At 41.6% G+C, this 23,735-nt stretch overlaps 1 protein-coding gene across 4 annotated transcripts in view; it reads right to left on the reverse strand.

The window, feature by feature from the left end:
• Nucleotides 1-618: 618 nt before the first annotated feature.
• The window catches only part of agla (amylo-alpha-1, 6-glucosidase, 4-alpha-glucanotransferase a), a 145,174-nt gene continuing 122,057 nt past the window's right edge, over nt 619-23,735 (reverse strand). For all 4 annotated transcript variants that reach the window (XM_061890480.1, XM_061890481.1, XM_061890482.1 and 1 more), the window contains 7 exons: nt 23,542-23,677; nt 22,997-23,109; nt 17,806-18,017; nt 12,062-12,159; nt 11,829-11,916; nt 9,354-9,487; nt 619-6,147 (listed from right to left, as the gene is read on the reverse strand). In XM_061890480.1, the coding sequence (XP_061746464.1) occupies nt 6,030-6,147; nt 9,354-9,487; nt 11,829-11,916; nt 12,062-12,159; nt 17,806-18,017; nt 22,997-23,109; nt 23,542-23,677 (899 nt within the window). In that variant the 3' untranslated portion in view covers nt 619-6,029. The remainder of the gene's footprint in view (nt 6,148-9,353; nt 9,488-11,828; nt 11,917-12,061; nt 12,160-17,805; nt 18,018-22,996; nt 23,110-23,541; nt 23,678-23,735) is intronic.

The following is a 23,735-nucleotide window of genomic DNA, read 5'->3' on the forward strand; positions in this document are numbered from 1 at the left end:
GCAAGTAAAAAACCCAAAAAATTCAAATATAAAAACAGTACACAAGCAAATAACTTTTCTGCAATCAAATAAATGATTCACAAGTAAAAGAAGATATATTTTGCAATTAAAAAAACTAAACAAACGCAAAAAAATCGCAAGTAAAAAACAATATTTTAAAATACAAAGCGTTTGCAAGCAAAAAAATAATTCTGCAAGAAAAAAACGATTCGCAAGTAAAGAAAATAACTTTCTGCAATTAAAAAAACAAATCTCAAGTAAAATGAATATTTTTCTTTCAAACATAAAATGAGTTTGCATGCAAAAAACTATTTTCTTCAAGTAAAAAAATGATTTGCAAGATAAAAAAAACTTTTTTTTTCAAATACAAAAACAATTTGCAAATAGAAAAATCCATTTGCAAGTAGAAAAAACACCCGCACGTACCTTGTTTAACTATTTTTAGCCCAATGTGGCCCCCAAGTCAAAATGTTTGGGCACTCCTGCGAATAGCAAAGTAGCCTCTTTAGTGTTAGTAAAGAACTATCTTGACACATAAAGTAAAAAAATAAACATTAACTTCAGGGGGCGTAAAAAAATGTTGTTCCCTGGGGGAGAAAGTCATTGAGAAGCACTCCCTAACTGCACATGTTTTTATTCACCTGCAGGTTTTAGTACAATGAAGAGCAAACAAGTAGTATGTATACATGTTGAATATATTAGACATTCTCTACTTTCTTCCAGTGGCTAAACAGAACATAAGGTGCAACAGATGCAGTTACGCACAAGGAGGGGAAATGATTATTGATGCTGATTGTGTACAAATGTCAAGATTGTGGGGAAGATCTGAGAGGGACGGAACATCAAGTATTGGACAGAAATACTTACGCCTTGCACCTTTTGCAGGGGACCCAAAATTTAACAGAGACACACGGACAGCTAGAAACCGGCGACCAAACGAGGACGTTGGATCAAACGTAAGACCTCAAAACTTTGCTGGTTTGTCAGTCTTTTAAAAAACTGTCGAGACTTGTAGAAGTTAAAACTTGGTTGGTTGATCACGAAACGTTACTTCCGGGTTCTAACGGGACTGGAATGTGGGAGCGTTCTCACGGCGTGTGAAAGTGAACTGACGGTGTCTAGATGAAGTACTTTTGTACGGGTCTCACGGCAACATGCGTCTATTCCAGGCTCCGCCTTGGTTCTCTTACTCGGGATTAGTTGACGTTGACGAAAGCAGCACCGCAATCAAAACAGTACAGCGGTACCTTGTTTTTTGGCGAAAACCTGCTCAAATAGTTCCACTCGTTGGTAAATTAGTCTGGATTTTTTTGGAGTACGACTGCATAACAACCCACCATACCCCTAAAGCTGACCAACACGCCGGACTGTAGTCAGCTGGAGGCGTGTCTTAATGAAATTAAACAATGGATGTCCGCTAACTTTTTGCAACTCAACGCCAAAAAAACGGAAATGCTGATTATCGGCCCTGCTAGACACCGACCTCTATTTAATAATACAACTTTAACATTTGACAACCAAACAATTAAACAAGGCGACTCGGTAAAGAATCTGGGTATTATTTTCGACCCAACTCTCACACATTAAAAGCGTTACTAAAACGGCCTTCTTTCATCTCCGTAATATCGCTAAAATTCGCTCCATTCTGTCCACTAAAGACGCTGAGATCATTATCCATGCGTTTGTTACGTCTCGCCTCGATTACTGTAACGTATTATTTTCGGGTCTCCCCACGTCTAGCATTAAAAGATTACAGTTGGTACAAAATGCGGCTGCTAGACTTTTGATAAGAACAAGAAAGTTTGATCACATTACGCCTGTACTGGCTCACCTGCACTGGCTTCCTGTGCACTTAAGATGTGACTTTAAGGTTTTACTACTTACGTATAAAATACTACACGGTCTAGCTCCATCCTATCTTGCCGATTGTATTGTACCATATGTCCCGGCAAGAAATCTGCGTTCAAAGGACTCCGGCTTATTAGTGATTCCCAAAGCCCTAAAAAAGTCTGCGGGCTATAGAGCGTTTTCATTTCGGGCTCCAGTACTCTGGAATGCCCTCCCGGTAACAGTTCGAGATGCCACCTCAGTAGAAGCATTCAAGTCTCACCTTAAAACTCATTTGTATACTCTAGCCTTTAAATAGACTCCCTTTTTAGACCAGTTGATCTGCCGTTTCTTTTCTTTTTCTCCTATGTTCAGGTGGCCATGTACTGCTTGCCTGTGTATCGGCTGGGGACATCTCCGCTCGGGATGGTTTCCTGCTGGCCCCGCTGTGAACGGGACTCTCGCTGCTGTGTTGGATCCGCTTTGGACTGGACTCTCGCGGCCGTGTTGGATCCACTATGGATTGAACTTTCACAGTATCATGTTAGACCCGCTCGACATCCATTGCTTTCCTCCTCTCCAAGGTTCTCATAGTCATCATTGTCACCGACGTCCCACTGGGTGTGAGTTTTCCTTGCCCTTATGTAGGCCTACCGAGGATGTCATAGTGGTTTGTGCAGCCCTTTGAGACACTAGTGATGTAGGGCTATATAAGTAAACATTGATTGATTGATTGAACATGGAGTCAATGCTGGTGCCCACGCTTTGAAAAAGTAAGTGAGGAAGAAAAGTTTGCAGCAAAAATCTCGGCCAACAAGAGTATACCTACTCGGTGGCCTAGTGGGTAGAGTGTCCGCCCTGAGATCCGTAGGTCGTGAGTTTAAATCCCGGCTAAGTCAGACCAAAGACTATAAAAATGGGACCCATTACCTCCCTGCTTGGCACTCAGCATTAGGGGTTGGAATTGGGGGTTAAATCACCATAAATGATGCTGCCCACTGCTCCCCTCACTTCCGAGGGGGTGATCCAGGGTGATAGGTCAAATGCAGAGAATAAAGGGATTCGATCGATTTTATCGACACTAGAAAAAGGAAAACATTGGATTTAGGAATGGCAGATTTTATATTAATCTTAGGACGTTAAACGTCACCAAAACAAAATGGCGGCTGGTCGAGAAAGCTCACAACAAACGCAAAAGGCACAAGACAATATCAATAATTACGACACAACGACTTTCCGCTACAGCACGTTTGCAAAAGCCAGAACAACAACAAAAAACGACACTACACAACACAACTTTAAGCTACAAAAGACACGGCCGACTTCCACACACCTGGGAGAACAGAACTTTGTTTAGCGAGTATTTGTACTCTTAGAATTTTACTGAACATTTGAGTGTTTAAAATGTGAGCAGTGTGTTGGTTTAACCTTAAGTGTCGGTTGCACTTCATTCAAATAAGACGAGAATGAGTTGGACACTCATTGTTTTTATCCATAGTGCCCTTAAAGGAAATAACGGGAATTCTTTTATTTCACACTGCTTGATTTGTTTTGCTAAAAAGTTACTAAATCCGTTTCAACTCACTGAATCGTTTTGGATCAGGTCGCTCTAAAAATACCAGCTGGTCCCTGAATCGCATCGGCAACCACAAATTACGAATCATCGTCAAAACGAATCCGTACACCCATAGCGTGCTAGGTACCAGGCTAAAAGCCCGATCTATAAACTGCATGAAGTGACACAAAGTACGTTGGGTGTCTGTTGACAGCTTTTAAAAAAGCTGTCAGTGGTTTTTGAGTGATTTGTCAGGTCAAAATAATTCAATCAATCAATCAATGTTTACTTATATAGCCCTAAATCACTAGTGTCTCAAAGGGCTGCACAAACCACTATGACATCCTCGGTAGGCCCACATAAGGGCAAGGAAAACTCACACCCAGTGGGACGTCGGTGACAATGATGACTATGAGAACCTTGGAGAGGAGGAAAGCAATGGATGTCGAGCGGGTCTAACATGATACTGTGAAAGTTCAATCCATAATGGATCCAACATAGTCGCAAGAGTCCAGTCCAAAGCGGATCCAACACAGCAGCGAGAGTCCCGTTCACAGCGGAGCCAGCAGGAAAACATCCCAAGCGGAGGCGGATCAGCAGCGCAGAGATGTCCCCAGCCGATACACAGGCGAGCAGTACATGGCCACCGGATCGGACCGGACCCCCTCCACAAGGGAGAGTGGGACATAGGAGAAAAAGAAAAGAAACGGCAGATCAACTGGTCTAAAAAGGGAGTGAAATTTCCATTTGACATGTCCATTACTGGAGCTGGGGTCGCTGATGTCATTAAAACATTGCCCAGTCACCAGGAGAGGATGGGATTCGCCCCGAATACTTCAAAGCTCTGGATGTTGTAGCAGACAGGTCTCTTCAACTCTGGACTGGCAGACCGGGGTGGTGGTCCCGTTTTTAAGGAAGGGAGACGGGAGGGTGTGGTCCAATTATAATTTATGCCCTTGCTAGGGTACTGCTCAACCATTCCACTAGTGGATTTGGAGAAGGCATTCAATCGTGTTCCTTGCAGTGTCCTGTCCAGGGTCTGTTGCTACGCACCATTCAGTCCCTGTACAATCGGAGCAGGACTCTGGTTCGCTGTCAGACAAGTGGACGTTGACCTGTCCTGTTCGTTATCTTTATAGACAGAATTTCTAGGTGCAGTCAGGGTGTGGAGAGTTTCCAATTAGGTGGCCAGAGGGTCGCATCTCTGCTTTTTGCAGACGATGCGGCCCTGTTGGCTACGTCAGGCTGGGACTTTCAGCGTTCACTTGGGCGGTTTTCAGCTGAGTGTGAAGATGCTGGGATAAGGACCAGCACCTCCAAATCCGAGGCCATCGTTTTCAGTTGTAAAAGGGTGGACTGCACCCTTTGAGTTGGGAGTGAAGTTCTGCCTCAAGTGTAGGAGTTTGAGTATCACGAAGTCTTGTTCACGAGTGAGGGAAGAATGGAACGTGAGATTGACAGACGGATTGGTGCAGTGATGCAGTCACTGTACTGGTCTGTTGTGGTGAAGAAGGAGCTGAGCCAATCTATGTTCCTGCCCTCACCTATGGTCATGAACTTTGAAAGGACAAGGTGGCAGAAATTAGTTTCCTCCGCAGGATGTCTGTGATCAACCTCGGAGATAAGGTGAGGAGATCGGTCATCCGGGAGAGACTCGGAGTAGAGTCTCGAGGTGGGTTGGGCATCTACTACGGATGCCTCCTGGACGCCTCGCCGGTGAGGTGTTTTTGGCACGTCCAGATGGAAAGAGTCCTCAGGGCAGACCTAGGACACGCTGGAAGGACTACGTCTCACAGCTGTACTGGTCTGTTGTGGTGAAGAAGACCTAGGACACGCTGGAAGGACTACGTCTCACAGCTGTACTGGTCTGTTGTGGTGAAGAAGGAGCTGAGCCAATCTATGTTCCTGCCCTCACCTATGGTCATGAACTTTGAAAGGACAGGGTGGCAGAAATTAGTTTCCTCCGCAGGATGTCTGTGATCAACCTCGGAGATAGGGTGAGGAGTTCGGTCATCCGGGAGAGACTCGGAGTAGAGTGTCAAGGTGGGTTGGGCATCTACTACGGATGCCTCCTGGACGCCTCGCCGGTGAGGTGTTTTTGGCACGTCCAGAAGGAAAGAGTCCTCAGGGCAGACCTAGGACACGCTGGAAGGACTACGTCTCACAGCTGGCCTGGGGATGCCGCAGTCTCCCCCCTGTGGAACCAGGGAAGTCTGGGCATCTTTGCTTAGACTGCTGCCTCCGCAACCTGGACTAGCAGCGAAAAATGAATTGATGGATGAACTTTCCACATTGTTGTATCCTAAAATTTGTAACGTACTTCAAATTCGCTTTGTTTATTGCAAGTAAAACTTTTGTTGGTTTCGAAGAACTATGTTTTGTGTTGACATAATTTTTTTTAAATGTACTTTTCGTCCGACCTTTTGGAATGGCTTCTCAACACACACCAAGGTACCACTGTACATGTTTCCGGTCGAGCGCACGTGTATTTAACAAGGGTGAATTCAAATGTCCTGAACAACAGTTAAATGGACTCTAGCGTAGCATGGGTTTGCCTTTTGACGTCAACATGCACCACTGAAAAGCGCTACATTGATCTACACAATAACGAGCGAGTGCACGGGGAAGAGGGCCGTGTCGAGGTTTTCTAGAAGTCGTACAGTACTTCCAGCACACAAGCCAAAGACCACGCCTGGGTCTCGCAGCTAAATGGGCAGTACTGGCCGTTCTCGTTGGTCAGCTCTGGCAGACCTTTCCACGGTGACCTGAGACAGGGGACGACAGGTTGTGGAAAAGGCAGAAATATGACATTATTCACAGGTTACCGTTTTTATCAGGGGAGTACACATCTAAATATAAAACACTCTGTTTGTCATTTATAAATAACAAGCAAAACTACCAAATAACGGTTTTGTGGAACAGGGGTTTCCAAAGTGGTTCTAACAGCTTGTTTGGATTTTAAAAATATTTTTAAAAACTAATGTATCAAGAAAGATGTTGTCAAATGATTTAAAAAAATAGATTAATCATGACTAATCACAGGTTATTACTTGCTTTCATTACTCAAAATAACTTAAAAAGGCCCTAATCATTTGACACAAATGTAAGTACATCCAGGGAACATTTTTTAAAAGGTTTTCTTTAAATATGTCATTTATTTCTTCAAAATGTGGTGACAGTTTTATCCAAGGTGCCACTGGGGTCTATTTGGAAGGGACATTTACTAGTGAAGGCTTCACGGTGGCAGAGGGGTTAGTGCGTCTGCCTCACAATACGAAGGTCCTGCAGTCCTGGGTTCAAATCCAGGCTCGGGATCTTTCTGTGTGGAGTTTGCATGTTCTCCCCGTGAATGCGTGGGTTCCTTCCGGGTACTCCGGCTTCCTCCCACTTCCAAAGACATGCACCTGGGGATAGGTTGATTGGCAACACTAAATTGGCCCTAGTGTGTGAAGGTGAGTGTGAATGTTGTCTATCTGTGTTGGCTCTGCGATGAGGTGGCGACTTGTCCAGGGTGTACCCTGTTTTCCGCCCGATTGTAGCTGGGATAGGCGCCAGCGCCCCCCGCGGCCCCGAAAGGGAATAAGCGGTAGAAAATGGATGGATGGATGGATTTACTGGTGAGCACAAAAGTCACGAGTCTCCTCGCTCATTTAAATCAATGTTCAAGTAAATTTATTTTTTTTATTGTAAAGAATAATAAATACATTGGACAGCGTGGCGAAGTTGGGAGAGTGGCCGTCACAGCAACTTAAGGGTACCTGGTTCAATCCCCACCTTCTACCAACCTCGTCACGTCTGTTGTGTCCTTGAGCAAGACACTTCACCCTTGCTCCTGATGGTTCGTGGTTAGGGCCTTGCATGGCAGCTCCCACCATCAGTGTGTGAATGTGTGTGTGAATGGGTAAATGTGGAAATAGTGTCAAAAGCGCTTTGAGTACCTTGAAGGTAGAAAAGCGCTATACAAGTATAACCCATTTACCATTACCATTTTAATTAAATTCTTCATTTTAGCGTCTGTTTTTTCGAAAAATAATATTTGTGAAATATTTCTTCAAAATTGTTATGATTAAAATTCCAAAAAAATCAATTGGCAAATCTAGAAAATATATAGAATCAAATTTAAATCTTGTTTCAAAGTCTTTTGAATTTATTTTAAAATTTTAGTTCTGGAAAATCTAGAACAGGGGTGCCCACACTTTTTCTGCAGGCGAGCTACTTTTCAATTGACCAACTCGAGGGGATCTACCTCATTTATATATATCATTTATATTTATTCATTTATGAAAGAGACATTTTTGTAAACAAGTTAAATGTGTTTAATGATAATACAAGCATGTGTAACACATATAGATGTCTTTCTTTCACGAAGACAAGAATATAGGTTGGTGTATTACCTGATTCTGATGACTTGCATTGATTGGAATCAGACAGTAATGATGATAACGCCCACATTTTCAAATGGAGGAGAAAAAAAGTTGTCCTTTCTGTACAATACCACATGAAAGTGGTTAGTATTTTGGCATCTAATTCATCCAGCTTCCATACACTTTACAAGAAAAACATTGGCGGCAAATTCCGTAGCTTGCTTGATTGACATTCACGGCACCCGAGGGTCTTGTGAGATGACGCTGGCTGCTGCCAGATCATTATTATGAAAAAATGACAGAGAGGAAGGCGAGAAACACTTTTTATTTCAACAGACTTTCGCGCCGTCCCTTCCGTCAAAACTCTAAAGGCCGACTGCACATTTCCTATCTTCACAATAAAAGCCCTGCTTCATGCTGCCTGCGCTAACTAAATACAGAGTCTCGGAAAGCTGGCGTGCACAAGTGATGTGCACGCCAGCTTTCTGAGGGATCGCTTGTGCACGCCAGTTTTCCGAGACTCTGGATTTTGTTAGCGCAGGCAGCATGAAGCAGGGCTTTTATTGTGAAGATAGGAAATGTGCAGTCGGCCTTTAGAGTTTTGACGGAAGGTACGGCGCGAGAGTCTGTTGAAATAAAAAGTGTTTCTCGCCTTCCTCTCGGTCATATTTTCATAATAATGATCTTGCAGCAGCCAGCGTCATTTCACAAGACCCTCCGGTACCGTGAATGTCATTTAAGTGACGTCTTGGTGAAGATTGATGATCACTAATTTTTAGGTCTATTTTTTTTAAAAGCCTGGCTGGAGATCGACTGACACACCCCCCGCGGTCGACTGGTAGCTCGCGATCGACGTAATGGGCACCCCTGATCTAGAAGAAATAAGGATTTGTCTTTATTAGAAATATAGCTTGGTCCAATTTGTTATATATTCTAACAAAATGCAGATTGGATTTTAACCTATTTTAAACATGTCATCAAAAATATTGTGAGAAATCATTAAGATGATGAGTGTTTCCACAAAGGTAAATATCATTAATTATTAATAACAGAGTTAAAGGTAAATTGAGCAATTGGCTTTTTCCGGCAATTTATTTAAGTGTGTATCAAACTGGTAGCCCTTCGCATTAATCAGTACCCAAGAAGTAGCTCTTGGTTTCAAGAAGGTTGGTGACCCCTGAACTAGATGAATAATCATCATCATTTTGACAAAATAATAGTGATAAATTTCACAATATGTTATTGCATACGCCAGCAGACTAATTAGGAGCCTTTGTTTACTTACTTACTACAAAAAGACAAGTTGTCTAGTATGTTCACTATCTTATTTTATGACAAATATATTATTTGAATGCAAAAAGAAATGCATGTTGGATGTATTATAAGATTTTCTGTTAAAATAAAGCCAATAATTACTTATTTTGTTGTTCCCTTTCTTTTGAAAAGTAGCAAAATACATTTTGGTACCGCTCCCAAAATATTGTTATCAGGACAACCTTACCATACATATATACACACATCTACACTTTAATTGTTTAACGTAATGCAGCACTTGGACAAAGTTTGAACACCCCTGATGTAGGATGCGGACTAGTCAGAGTACCTACCTCTCCAGGTGAGTATAAAGACGTGACAGAACATTTTTGACCAAGGTGGCTGTCTTGGCGTACGTCTCTTCACCTTGCTTCCTGGCGAAGTACAGTTTGGCCCGTAAAAAGTATCCGACAGGCCATAGCCACTCCTAGAAAAACAGGATGACAGCGTTGACACTTGACAAAAAAGACGGCACTAGTCAACATTTTAAATCAGAACTGTAACTAGTAGTACAAAACCCGAAATTAGTATAGTTGGCACATTGTGTAATTCGTAAATAAAAACAGAATACCGTATTTCCTTGAATTGCCGCCGGGCATGTAATATGCGCCTGCCTTGAACTACTGCCGGGTCAAACTTGCTTCCCAAAATTATTAGCGCATGCTTACTATTACCGCCGGGTCAAATTTGTGACGTCACGAGTGACGCTTCCCCTGTCGTCATTTCCAAAATGGGGGAGGCAGCAGGGTCGGCAATCTTTACCACTCTAAGAACAATTTTGACCCATTTCATAACGACAACGGGAGCCGCAAAACTCTTTCGAGATGTATAATGAATTTACACAGCTTTAAGAGTTTTTTTTAGCTTGTACTACTGTGAAAACCAGGGGTCTTGTTCATCAGCCACACCGGTTACACTAAAGGCTGTGATATAAAGAACTTTAACACGCTTACTAATATGTGCCACACTTTGAACCCACAGCAAACAAGAATGACAAACACATTTCGGGAGAACATCGGCTCTGTAACACATTATAAAGGCAACATAACAATTACCCAGAATGCAATGCATCCATAACTCTTACTGCTTATATCATGGGTGTCAAACTCTGGCCCGCGGGCCAAAATTGGCCCGCCGTGTAATTTATTTTGGCCCTTGAGACAATATTAAATTAACATTAGAGCTGGCCCGCCGGTATTATACAGCAGTTGTGCATTCACCGTTAATTCCAATACTTGCCAACCCTCACGATTTTCCCAGGAGACTTCCGAATTTCACCTAACCCTAACCCTAAGTGTTCTGAATAAGTGTTTGATGAGCATTCCTCACTTTTCTCATTTTTTCTTGCCACTTGTGCCACATTTTTTGAAACTTATTGCAGGCATCAAATTCCAAATGAGTTAATATTTGCAAAAAATAACACAGTTTACCAGTTCGAACGTTAAAGGGGAACATTATCACCAGACCTATGTAAGCGTCAATATATACCTTGATGGTGCAGAAAAAAGACCATCTATTTTTTTAACCGATTTCCGAACTCTAAATGGGTGAATTTTGGCGAACTAAACGCCTTTCTGTTTATCGCGCTGGAGGCGATGACGTCAGAACGTGACGTCGCCGAGGTAACACACCCACCATTTTCATTTTCAACACATGACAAATACCGGGTCTCAGCTCTGTTATTTTCCGTTTTTTTGACAATTTTTTGGAACCTTGGAGACATCATGCCTCGTGGATGTGTTGTCGGAGGGTGTAACAACACTAACAGGGAGGGATTCAAGTTGCACCACTGGCCCGAAGATGCCAAAGTGTCTGCCGCCAGACCCCCATTGAATGTACCGGAGTGTCTCCACATTTTACCGGCGGTGCTAAGGCAGACATGGCACAGAGATGTATGGATAACCTGCAGATGCATTTGCAACGATAGTCAACAAAATCACAAAGGTGAGTTTTGTTGATGTTGACTGCCAGCTAATCATTGCCAACATGCTAGGCTAATCGTTGCTAACATGCTATTTACCGGCGGTGCTAAGGCAGACATGGAACAGAGATGTATGGATAACCTGTAGATGCATTTGCAACTATATTACGTTTCCTTCCACCCACATCTAATGCGAAAAAAACACTTACCAATCGATCGATTTAAGTTGCTCCAGTGTCAAAAGATGTGAAAGTCCTGATCGTTTGGTCCACACATTTTACCGGCGATGCTAACGCAGCTATTCGGCCATGCTATGGCTATGAATAGCGTCAATAGCTATTCGCTCAATAGCTTCAGTTTCTTCTTCAATATTTTCATACTCCAACCATCTGTTTCAATACATGCGTAATCTGTTGAATCGCTTAAGTCGCTGAAATCCGAGTTTGAATCCGAGCTAATGTCGCTATATCTTGCTGTGTTATTCCCATTGTTTGTTTACATTGGCAGCACTGCGTGACGTCACAGGGAAATGGATAGTCGCATCGCAAATAGCGAAAATCACGCACTTTAAAGCTTTATTTAGGGATATTCCGAGACCGGTAAAATTTTGAAAAAAACTTCAAAAAATATAACAAGTCACTGGGAACAGATTTGTATTGTTTTTAACCCTTTTGAAATTGTGATAATGTTCCCCTTTAAGTATCTTGTCTTTGTAGTGTATTCAATTGAATATAGGTTGAAAAGGATTTGCAAATCATTGTATTCTGTTTTTCTTTATCACTTACACAACGTGCCAACTTCACTGGTTTTGGGTTTTGTACCAATTTTCTAACTCAAACTGACTCACTGGTCCTTGATGGTAGTTGAAGCCTTTTGCCACATTGTAGTTGTCATTGTCCAAAGGATTGTCATACACGCCACAGTAGACCATATCACTGCAAAAAACACAACAAACAAATGAAACATACAACGACCGAGTCTGCTTCATCAATGCAGTACAGGGTGACTGCCTTCAACAAGGCAATACACCAATGTACAAACAGTCAAATATGAGATATTGGGATGAATGAAAAGTATTACTCAGGGTCTAAGGTTTTCATTCCAAGCGGTCCGAGTAGTTTCTTCTCAGCCATTTCAAGTGCCTTCCAGGCTCGATCCACGGTGAAAAGTTCTGGTGCCTGTCATTCAAAGACGACATTATCGTCAACCTCACAAACATACGCAATCAACATTCTGACAGACTCATTTTAAAATATACTTGCTAATGTGTTTTGTATGCGGCTTCTCAATTTCTCATTTGCAATCACTCTTTTTCAAAATAATTTGACTTCCCCCGACATGTAATTAATTGATCGTGGGGCCCACACCAGGGCAAAATAAAAGCCACCACACCTTAATAGATGTTTTTAAGGGAAAACCAATTAAAGTGATACAATGTATGAATGGATATACCGTAAATTCTGGACTAGCAGCCGCTACTTTTTTCCTACGCTCTAATCCTTGTGACTTGCAAAACGGTGCAACCATCCATCCATCCATCATCTTCCGCTTATCCGAGGTCGGGTCGCGGGGGCAGCAGCCTAAGCAGGGAAGCCCAGACTTCCCTATCTCCAGCCACTTCGTCTAGCTCTTCCCGGGGGATCCCGAGGCGTTCCCAGGCCAGCCGGGAGACATAGTCTTCCCAACGTGTCCTGGGTCTTCCCCGTGGCCTCCTACCAGCTGGACGTGCCCTAAACACCTCCCAAGGGAGGCGTTCGGGTGGCATCCTGACCAGATGCCCGAACCACCTCATCTGGCTCCTCTCGATGTGAAGGAGCAGTGGCTTTACTTTGAGTTCCTCCCGGATGGCAGAGCTTCTCACCCTATCTCTAAGGGAGAGCCCCGCCACCCGGCGGAGGAAACTCATTTCGGCCGCTTGTACCCGTGATCTTATCCTTTCGGTCATGACCCAAAGCTCATGACCATAGGTGAGGATGGGAACGTAGATCGACCGGTAAATTGAGAGCTTTGCCTTCCGGCTCAGCTCCTTCTTCACCACAACGGATCGATACAACGTCCGCATTACTGAAGACGCCGCACCGATCCGCCTGTCGATCTCACGATCCACTCTTCCCCCACTCGTGAACAAGACTCCTAGGTACTTGAACTCCTCCACTTGGGGCAGGGTCTCCTCCCCAACCCGGAGATGGCACTCCACCCTTTTCCGGGCGAGAACCATGGACTCGGACTTGGAGGTGCTGATTCTCATTCCGGTCGTTTCGCACTCGGCTGCGAACCGATCCAGTGAGAGCTGAAGATCCTGACCAGATGAAGCCATCAGGACTACATCATCTGCAAAAAGAAGAGACCTAATCCCGTGGCCACCAAACCGGATCCCCTCAACGCCTTGGCTGCGCCTAGAAATTCTGTCCATAAAAGTTATGAACAGAATCGGTGACAAAGGACAGCCTTGGCGGAGTCCAACCCTCACTGGAAACGTGTCCGATGCAACCAATTTATTGAATTTTCTTAACTGATGGCCATAATGCGAATGGTTTGAAAAAAAAAACCCAAACAAGTATACTGGAAATGTGTGTTATTATTTGTGCTATGGTACCATATTTTGGTTACGCAATGTCCTTCCATGTAGTGTTTTCAACTGGAATGAGAAGTGCCGTGCATAGTGTTTCTACTGGTATGGATTCTTAATCACTCCAAGCAATGTTTGTAAGTTTTGCAATATTACTAAAAAACTCTCATCACTAAACTGTGTGTAGAAGTAGGAGTAGGTGTAGGAGTGTTTTCATGCATATTTGTACGTGCCATCATGATGTAATCAACCTAGCGTTGTTAGTAGAGATGTCCGAATATACAATCGTGGAATTAACACATTATTATGCCTAATTTTGTTGTGATGCCCTGCTGGATGCATTAAACAATGTAACAAGGTTTTCCAAAATAAATCAACTCAAGTTATAAATAAAAATGCCAACATGGCACTGCCATATTTATTATTGAAGTCACAAAGTGCATTATTTTTTTTAACATGCCTCAAAACAGCAGCTTGGAATTTGGGACATGATCTCCCTGAGAGAGCGTGAGGAGGTTGAGGTGGGCGAGGTTGGGAGGCGGGGTTACGGTGGAGGGGGTTAGGGGGTAGTATATTGTAGCGTCCCGGAAGAGTTAGTGCTGCAAGGCGTTCTGGGTATTTGTTCTGTTACGGGGCGGATGTTCTCCCGAAATGTGTTTGTCATTCTTGTTTGGTGTGGGTTCACAGTGTGGCGCATATTTGTAACAGTGTTAAACTTGTTTATACGGCCACTACAGATGCGTGGTTTGTGGTCTCATCCGCCGAGTCCGCGGATAAACCGCGGGTCGGGCGGTTGACATGACGAAAAAATAGATTTTAATTAGATCAGGGCGGGTGGCGGTTGAACCATCCGGAAATATTTGATATGCATGGTTCTGTGATCGGTATCCTTTGCCATTCAAAGTGCCATTTAAGACCCGTGTCATAAAGCTAAGAGACGCTACTATTCTCCTGAATGACTGCCGGTAGTCACCAAGATAATAAGTATTAGGTCGTGCTATGAAGCCATTGGCTTTGTCGCCTACTACAACATGTACGATCTGCTTGTCAGTCCAGCAACATGTTGTGTGTGGCTTCTGTAGCAACATGCACACGACTGCAAGGCATACTGGGTGACACAGAGTACACTAATGGTTGTGATATAAACAATTTTAACACTCTGAGTAATATGCGCCACTCTTTGAAACCACACCAATTAAGAACGACAAACACATTTCGGGAGAACATCCTCACAGTAACACAACATAAACGCAACAACACATACCCATAATCCTTTGCATTCATGACACATCCTGACTATTTTATACACCCCCCCCCCCGTGTGCGTCGGTAAGGTGGGCAGGGTTGGGGGCGCGGGGGTGTAAAATATATTCAGGATTATGGGTATTTGTTGTGTTGCGTTTATATTGTGTTACTGTGAGGATGTTCTCCCGAAATGTGTTTGTCAATCTTGTTGGGTGTGGCTTCACAGCGTGGCGCATATTAATAAGGTTAAAGTTGTATATATCACAACCATCAGTGTACTCTGTATCACCCAGTATGCCTTTCAATCCCATACGTGTGATTGCGGAAGCTGCACACAACATGTTGCCAGACTAACAATCGGTTTGTACATGTTGTTGAAGGTGTTAAAGGCAAAGGCTTCACAGCACACCCATATTCTTGTCATCAGGATGAACGCCATTGGATATTCGCGAGAACGTTAGCGGCTACCATTATCTTCATTAATCTGTAAAACGGGTTTAAATAGATCTGTGAGTGGTAAAGGTGGCCGACCTCTGATGTATTTCAGCGGGCGGTTGGCGGGCGGGTACGGTCCTGATAAAATGTTGGTTCGGGTGAACGGCGGGTGGAACACGACTTTGATGATGCGGATTATATAATTGCCTATCCGCACATCTTTAACGGCCACCCTCAGTGTGACCTGTATGACTGTTGACCAAGTATGCGTGGCATTCACTTGTGTGAAAAGCCGTAGGTATTATGTAATTGGGCCGGCACGCAAAGGCAGTGCCTTTAAGGTTTATTGGCGCTCTGTACGTCTCCCTACGTCTGTGTACACAGCAGCGTTTTAAAAAGTCATTAATATTACTTTTTGAAACCGATAATTTCCGATAATACATTTTAAAGCATTTATCGGCCGATATTATCGGACATCTCTAGTTGTTAGCATTCAGTTCAGTTTATTTATTTATACAGCACATTTAAAAACAACTTCGGTTTGCGAAAGTGCTGTACAGACATAAGAAATAATTTGAAAAAAAGTGTCACATTTACATTGTAACACGGAAGAATTAATAAAATACAACAAAATCAAAATAAACTTTCAGAGAAGTGCAAACTGTATCACCTAAAAATACTCAAATGTAATTAATAAATTTAAAAATTGTATAAAACAAGAAATAAAACGACCAAGCTATCCTGCTTAACTTGATTTGAACGCCACAGAGTAAAAATATGTTTTTAACCTGCATTTAAATTAAATAAATGAGAAGGCGCTATCTCCTCTGGTTTTGAGTGTGGTTTTAGGGACAGCCAGGAGGAGCCGGTCTGAAAAAGTGTTAGTGAAGTTTCTAGAAGAGACGGGTTTTGGGAAGGTATACATGTACCGTAGTTTCTGGACCATAGGGTCACCGGATTATAAGGCGCACTGCCGATGAATGGTTTATTTTTTATCTTTTTTAGGGCACATTTAAGGAGTCATTTAAAAAAAAAAAAACATTTAAAACACTTCTTTGTGATCTACATAACATTTAATGGTGGTTCTCTGATCAAAAGGTTGCATAGATTATGTTTTACAGATTATCTTCAAGCCGCTTCAGGATGCCCGGTTTTCTTGGCGCGCTTATTTACGTGGCTCACCTTCGGCAGCGCCTTTTCTCCGTCATCTTTGTTGAAACGGTGTAGCGTGCAAGGACGGGATTGGAAGAAGTGTCAAAAGATGGAGCTAACTGTTTTAAGGACATTCAGACTTTACTTGAATCAATAACGAAGCAGCATCTCCTCATCCGGAAACAACAACACCGGAAATGAAAAACCGTCCGACCGGAACTCTCTAACAACTTAAGTTCCTCTGGTGAATAATGTAAACTCACTATACCGTAATGTTTTAGCACTTTAATGGCGAGTTTACTGACAGATACAAATAAGAACATGACACTATTTTATATTAGAAAGGGCAACAGCGAAGGATGAATGCCCCATAGTAAGAAGATAGAGGAAAAGAAAAAGCTTATCAACTACGGGGTCGTCACGGACTACAAATGCGGACGCGCGCAATTTTTCAGGATTTATGCAGATCCCAAATACAGATCAGCAGGTACCAGAAGGTAAGAAAAGTTGCATAATATTGCGAAACAAAACGGCAGATAATATGTCTTAACTAATAGACACACCATGATAATACTCCTATGTTGAAGCACAGTACAATCCATCAAGCAGTCCGGCTTCAAGTCAGACTAAAACATTTTGATAGATTTCTGAGCGCCGTGTGTAATGTTCTATATTTTCAATGGATTTACTTGAGTCATATTGCCATCATAGTGCAGCCAAACTTATTCCTTACATGAGGCGTACCAGGTTATAAGGTGAGTTTGGAGGAAAATAAAGATTTTAGTTGAAGTTAAAGTACCAATGATTGTCACACACACACACACACACTGAAATGTGTCCTCTGCATTCCCCTGTGAGGTGAGGAGAGCAGTGAGCAGCAGCAGTGGCCACGCCCGGGAATCAATTTTGGTGATTTAACCCCCAATTCCGGCCCTGCGATGAGGTGGCGACTTGTCCAGGGTGTACCCTGCCTTCCGCCCGATTGTAGCTGAGATAGGCGCCAGCCCCCCCCGCAACCCCGAAAGGGAATAAGCGGTAGAAAATGGATGGATGGATGGACCCCCAATTCCAACCCTTGATGCTGAGTGCCAAGCAGGGAGGTAATGGCTCCCATTTTTGTAGTCTTTGGTATGGCTCAGCCAGGGTTTGAACTCACAAACTACCGATATCAAGCCAGACACTCAAACCACTAAGCCACTATGTCTTTAAACGTGCCTTATAGTCCGGAAAATACGGTATGTATGTGAGGGCGGGAGAAGGGAGGGAACTTTGGTCCAAACTCCAATACAGTAAAAGGCGGCAATGCAGCTTTAACGTCGAGTGCCCCATCATAAAACAAGAAGAAAAACCCCGATGACGTCTTCATTTTAAAATAGTGAAAAAGGAGGAGCAACAAGCTTCAGGAGTGCGTGTGTCCGCTTACCACGACCATGGCGATGGAGAAGTTGGGTCTCAGCTGATAGTCACACCATGGGCTGGATGCGCCAACGCTATCTTTATAGATACCTTTCTTGTGTACCAGGTCCGGACGTTTTTCATTGGGGTCCATGGGCTCCCCAGACACCCAGAAACATGGCTCAAAGGACTGCTGGATTTGCTCGTTCCACTGGGCGTACGCAATGAACACCTCTTTGCCTGCAAAACAACATTTTACAAATAAAAAAAAATAGGCTGCTGGATGGATGAGAAAATAAAATACTCGACATGTTAACTATTTAGCACATTCCTTTTCAGAGGTGGGTAGAGTAGCCAGAAATTGTACTCAAGCAAGAGTACTGTTACTTTAAAGATGTATTACTCAAGTAAAAGTAAGGAGTAGTCATCCAAATATTTACTTGAGTAAAAGTAAAAAGTATGTTGTGAAAAACTACTCAAGTACTGAGTAACTGATGAGTAACCTGTTTGTTTAATGATTACGGCAACAGATAATGAACAGAAACATAAAAATAGTAATGAGCAAATACATAGCCAGGAATATCTCTTAAGCAACTAAAACAATAATATATATTAAATAATAATACATTAAAATAAAAAAATTAAGGCAAATTGAGCCACAATAACTTAACAGCACCATAGGCTCAGTAGACATTCATTGATTTGATTGATTGATTGATTGACTGGAACTTGTATTAGTAGATTGCACAGTACAGTACATATTCCCTACAATTGACCACTAAATGGTAACACCCCAATATATTTTTCAACGTTAATCAATTACTTAATAAATGACCAAGTCGAGGTGATCTACCTCATATATACATACACACACATATCATATATATATATATATGTATATATATATATATATATATATATATATATATATATATATATATATATATATATATATATATACATAGTATATAATTTATAGTTATTTATTTTGCCATTTTGGTTGACATGTTAAAGGTGTTTTAATGACTATACATGCATGTTTAACATATAGATTCCTATCTTTCATGAAGACAAGAATATAAGTTGGTGTATTACCTGATTCTGATGACTTGCATTGATTGGAATCAGACAGTATAGTGCTGATAATGTCCACATTTTCAAATGGAGGAGAAAAAAAGTTCCTCTTTTCTGTCTAATACCACATGAAAGTCGTTGGTTTTTGGCATCTTATTTGTCCAGCTTCCATATTCGTTTTTATACACTTTACAAGAAATACATTGGCGGCAAACTCCGTATCTTGCTAGCTTGTTTGCGCTGGCTTTCGGAGACTCTTATTTTGTTAGCGCAGGCACGATGGAGCGGCACTTTTATTGTGAAGACAGCAACTGTGCGATCAGTCTTTAGGCTTTCGACGGGAAGTACGGTTGAAATAAAAAGTGTCTTTTTTCCTTTACACTTTTGATTGATTGATTGATTGATTGATTGATTGATTGAAACTTTTATTAGTAGATTGCACAGTACAGTACATAATCTGCACAATTGACCACTAAATGGTAACACTCCAATAAGTTTTTCAACTTTTTGAGGTCGGATTCGACGTGTGACGGTCACGTGAACGCCTGGTTTTGTTTGATTGGTTCAATGTCACCAGTGACTGCATTTGATTGGTGAAACGCAGGCATGCGTAGTTCCTACTTTGAATGCGTGTCTGACAAAATCAAAACAAACAAAGCATGCATTAACAATACGATAAAAAAAAGGTGCGAGTAACGAGCTGATTGTAGATAAATGGAGCGGAGTAAAAGTAGCGTTTCTTCTCTATAAATATACTCAAGTAAAAGTAAAAGTATGTTGCATAAAAACTACTCTTAGAAGTACAATTTATCCCAAAAGTTACTAGAGTAGATGTAACGGAGTAAATGTAGCACGTTACTACCCACCTCTGTTCCTTTTACTCACGACCGACTTTTGCCGCATAAATGAGGCAAAAGTGGAATGAAGGCAGGCTTTGCTTGAACGCCTTTTTTTTCTTTGTTGTTTGAAAACTGTGAAACGTGGAGTTGTGCTAACAATTTGAATGTCGTGTGTCACCATGGAGATGCAGTGTGTGTGTGTATGCACGCTACAACAGCTTCTTTTTCCTGGCTGCGTTTGAATAATAATCTGTTGCTGAAACTTGGCTCACTGAAAAAAAACTCACCAAGTATATAATGCACAGTCTGTGTTTTCCATTAAAAACAACATTTTCTATGACAAAAAGATGTCAAAACAAAATAAAGGTACAAAAAACAAATAAAAAACGTATAATCGACGGATAGACCTTGAAGTTGATCTCGCGATTTAAGTGACAAAAAATAATGTATGACTTATTTTGAACACTTTTGAATTCCGTAGAACAACAAAAAAATTAAAAAACAATAAAGATCAAAATCAATATTATGAATTATTGTTCTATTTAAACTTCCAAATAACTTGAGATAAAATATTCCACCTTGAAATATTCTTTACGGAAATAATGCATGGTCTATGTTTTCCATGAAAAAAGTGAGTTTCAATGACAAAAAAAGATCTTAAAACGAAATAAAACTCTAAAAGGGACGGCGTGGCGCAGTGGGAGAGTGGCCGTGTGCAACCCGGGGGTCCCTGGTTCAAATCCCACCTAGTACCAACTTCGTCACGTCCGTTGTGTCCTGAGCAAGACCCTTCACCCTTGCTCCTGATGGGTGCTGGTTGGCGCCTTGCATGGCAGCTCCCTCCATCAGTGTGTGAATGTGTGTGTGAATGGGTAAATGTGGAAGTAGTGTCAAAGCGCTTTGAGTACCTTGATGGTAGAAAAGCGCTATACAAGTACAACCCATTTAATTTAATTTAAAAAACTAATAAATGACCAAGAAATTGATCTAGAGATCAAAAAGATGAAAGTAAACAAATAGAAAAAATATCTATGACATATTTTAAGCACTTTTGAATCCCTTTGTGAGATTGAAAAAAAAACAAAAAACGGTCTTGCTCAAAACAACAATGAATCAAAATGAACGTTATTATGAATTATTAACCTATTTAAGCCTCCAATTACTTCACGTCAAAAATTCCACCTTGAAATATTCTTTAGGGAAATAATGCACATTTTGTAGGACATTAAACAAACAAAAAGACATTTAAAAAAATTATAAAAACTTATAATTGATGGATAGATCTTGAAATGTAAGCCTTGAAAGTAAAAATTTAAGATGAGCTATTTTTAATGCGTTTGGCTCAAATTACACAATATATAAAAATGACTATTTTTGCTTTTTTTTTTAACAAAATGGGCATAAAACATAGGAACATTTTTAACTTTATATCAACGGATAGATTGAAAAATTGTATTTATGATTTATTATGCACATTTTTATGAATGAGACCCTTCCGGGTCCGTGGAAGGGAGCCTGAATGGTTGAAAAAAGTCTAATACTGTAGTTGTTTTGAAAATTTAAAATATCAAAATGGCGCCGGCATGCTTTGATAGTTCAGCATTGCAAAGGGTTGGGACCCCCCTGTGCTAACACAAAAGCTTTTGAACCATAGCTCGTTTATTCGTCCCTTTAGTTTTCTGCAACTTCACTGATTTAGTGGATTATTTTGAGTCTCCTAGATTATTTCCACAGAGGAAGGCCCTGGCTATCATAAATAATTTACGAGAGGAGTGATGGACATAATTTAATGAAGCATATTTCTTACTCACACCAATGTAATTGGTGGTGAGCTAGTGTCCTGTGGGTTTGACTTTTAAATCATTGTTTTTGGATTTTAATGTTATCGCCGTTAAATATGTGACCAATATTTCTGTTATTCTTCGCTTGTTTCATCCCTGAAAACATGTAGGCCAAATACTTTGTTTTTATGATGCTGTGAGCTCAATACATAGGCACAATACATGAGCGATAAAACAATATCAATATATATCTCGATAGACATGTAATTGGTATCAATAGGGGTGTAACAATACACAAAAATTTCGGTTCGGTACGTACCTCGGTTTAGAGTTCACGGTTCGGTTCATTTTCGGTACAGTAAGAAAACAACCAAATATACATTTTTTGGTTATTTATTTACCCAATTTGTAAACAATGGCTTTATCCTTTTAACATTGGAAACACTATAATAATTCTGCCCACGTTAATCCACATTAAACTGCCTCAAGCTGTTGCTTTGATTAAATAAAATGACAAAACCTTTCTTCCACATATAAAAAGTGCAACTTTAAACAGTTTCAAGTCTACTCATCATGCTTAATTTATTACAGCATTTGTTGACTTTTATTATGCAAATGTTACATTTTTGTCAAAATGTGATAGCAGGGACCCTGCCATTCAAAACTAGGCTGCTACATTACTGATTAATGTAACTATAGCTGAAAAATAATACAATTGCAATAGGAGAGAGTACTCATCTCTGAAATCTATGGAGTTCATGATAGTTCTTGTGAAATAACAGACAGACAGGGCTTTGCTGCTCCTAACACACACACACACACACACACACACACACACACACACACACACACACACACACACACACACACACACACACACACACACAGCAAAATGAGCTAACGTAACGCTAAAAGCTAATTAGCCTTCACATCACCTCAAGCCAGTGAGCGAGCGGAGCTGCAGTTTAAGTTTCTAGAATGTCAACGGGCCCATAGTGATGTTTGTAATAGTTGTGACTGGAAAGTGTTTTTTATAATTTGGGGAGAGTATGATGTCCGCTGCTAAACGCACATATCTGCTCGACAATGAAGCATTTACAACATGCGTTCCGACTACGCACTGCTGATTGGCTTTGTATGTAACCAATCAGATGGTTGTGTGGGCGGGACAATGCTGGGTGCTCACTGCTCAGACAGAGGCAGAAAGCAGAGCAGCTTATTAAGACTTTCGGTACGGGGTTTTCGATTCGGTACAAGGGTGTATCGAACAAGTTTGTAATCTAAAGTCTTAACAAGGTGCTCTGCAGCTGCCTCTGTCTGAGCAGTGAGCACCCAGCATTGTCCCGCCCACACAACCATCTGATTGGTTACATACAAAGCCAATCAGCAGTGTGGTTCAAGACAAATACACGTACCGTTACACCCCTAGGTATCAATACAAAAGTGCCACAGCCTACATGTATATTAAAGTTGGTGGTTGCCAGGAATGTGAAAAGTGTGTCTACGCGTGATGCATGCTGGATACCATTTCTGTGTACTTTAGCTCCATCATAAGGAAACAGTCCTTTGGCACCAAGCTCCACAATCCAGCGGACGGTTGACTTGCTCAGACCGATTATCTCCACAGCTGCTCCGTCTCTGAACACACAGTGTCATACTGAAATCAAACTCTGGCCCACAACAGAAGGCACATCAAACAATTTAACTGGCAATGTGTGTGTATTGTTCATATGTGACACATGTTAGTAAGGTCATATGCCTCTATTAAAAATATATATATTTTTTGTTGATGTGTCACACTTGGTACGGGATCATAAGTCGTGGTAAACAAAAAACTAAAATGGCACATTGCCAATCGGATGATGTTTATCGTAAAAGTGGATGTCATTGTGCTACCTTGCAAAGATCGTATATTGTGAGAAGATGATCGCATGGTGCAGTACAGCGTGAGTCTTATCTTCTTTTTGACACTTCAAAAAATACCGAGGACCTGACCTCGGAGTCCTCAATGATTTGCCAGATCGCATGTTAATGAACTATTAACATGCGATCAGTTTGTGTCCGTGTTACCTGGGAGAGGCAGGTATGCCTTTGTTTCTTGCTCGGTCACTCTCCCCCATCTTGTCCATCCACGTGCCACAGTTAAAGCGGTTTCCTCCGTGGACAAAGCCTGTTTCTGGATCCACGTTGATAGCCACATTGAAGCCTGGAAAGAACAGTAAGGCTTTGATAAGTTGAAATGGCTAAAAACAAAACCAAATCAA

Source organism: Nerophis ophidion, linkage group LG28, assembly GCF_033978795.1.
Source record: "Nerophis ophidion isolate RoL-2023_Sa linkage group LG28, RoL_Noph_v1.0, whole genome shotgun sequence".
NCBI lineage: Eukaryota > Metazoa > Chordata > Actinopteri > Syngnathiformes > Syngnathidae > Nerophis > Nerophis ophidion.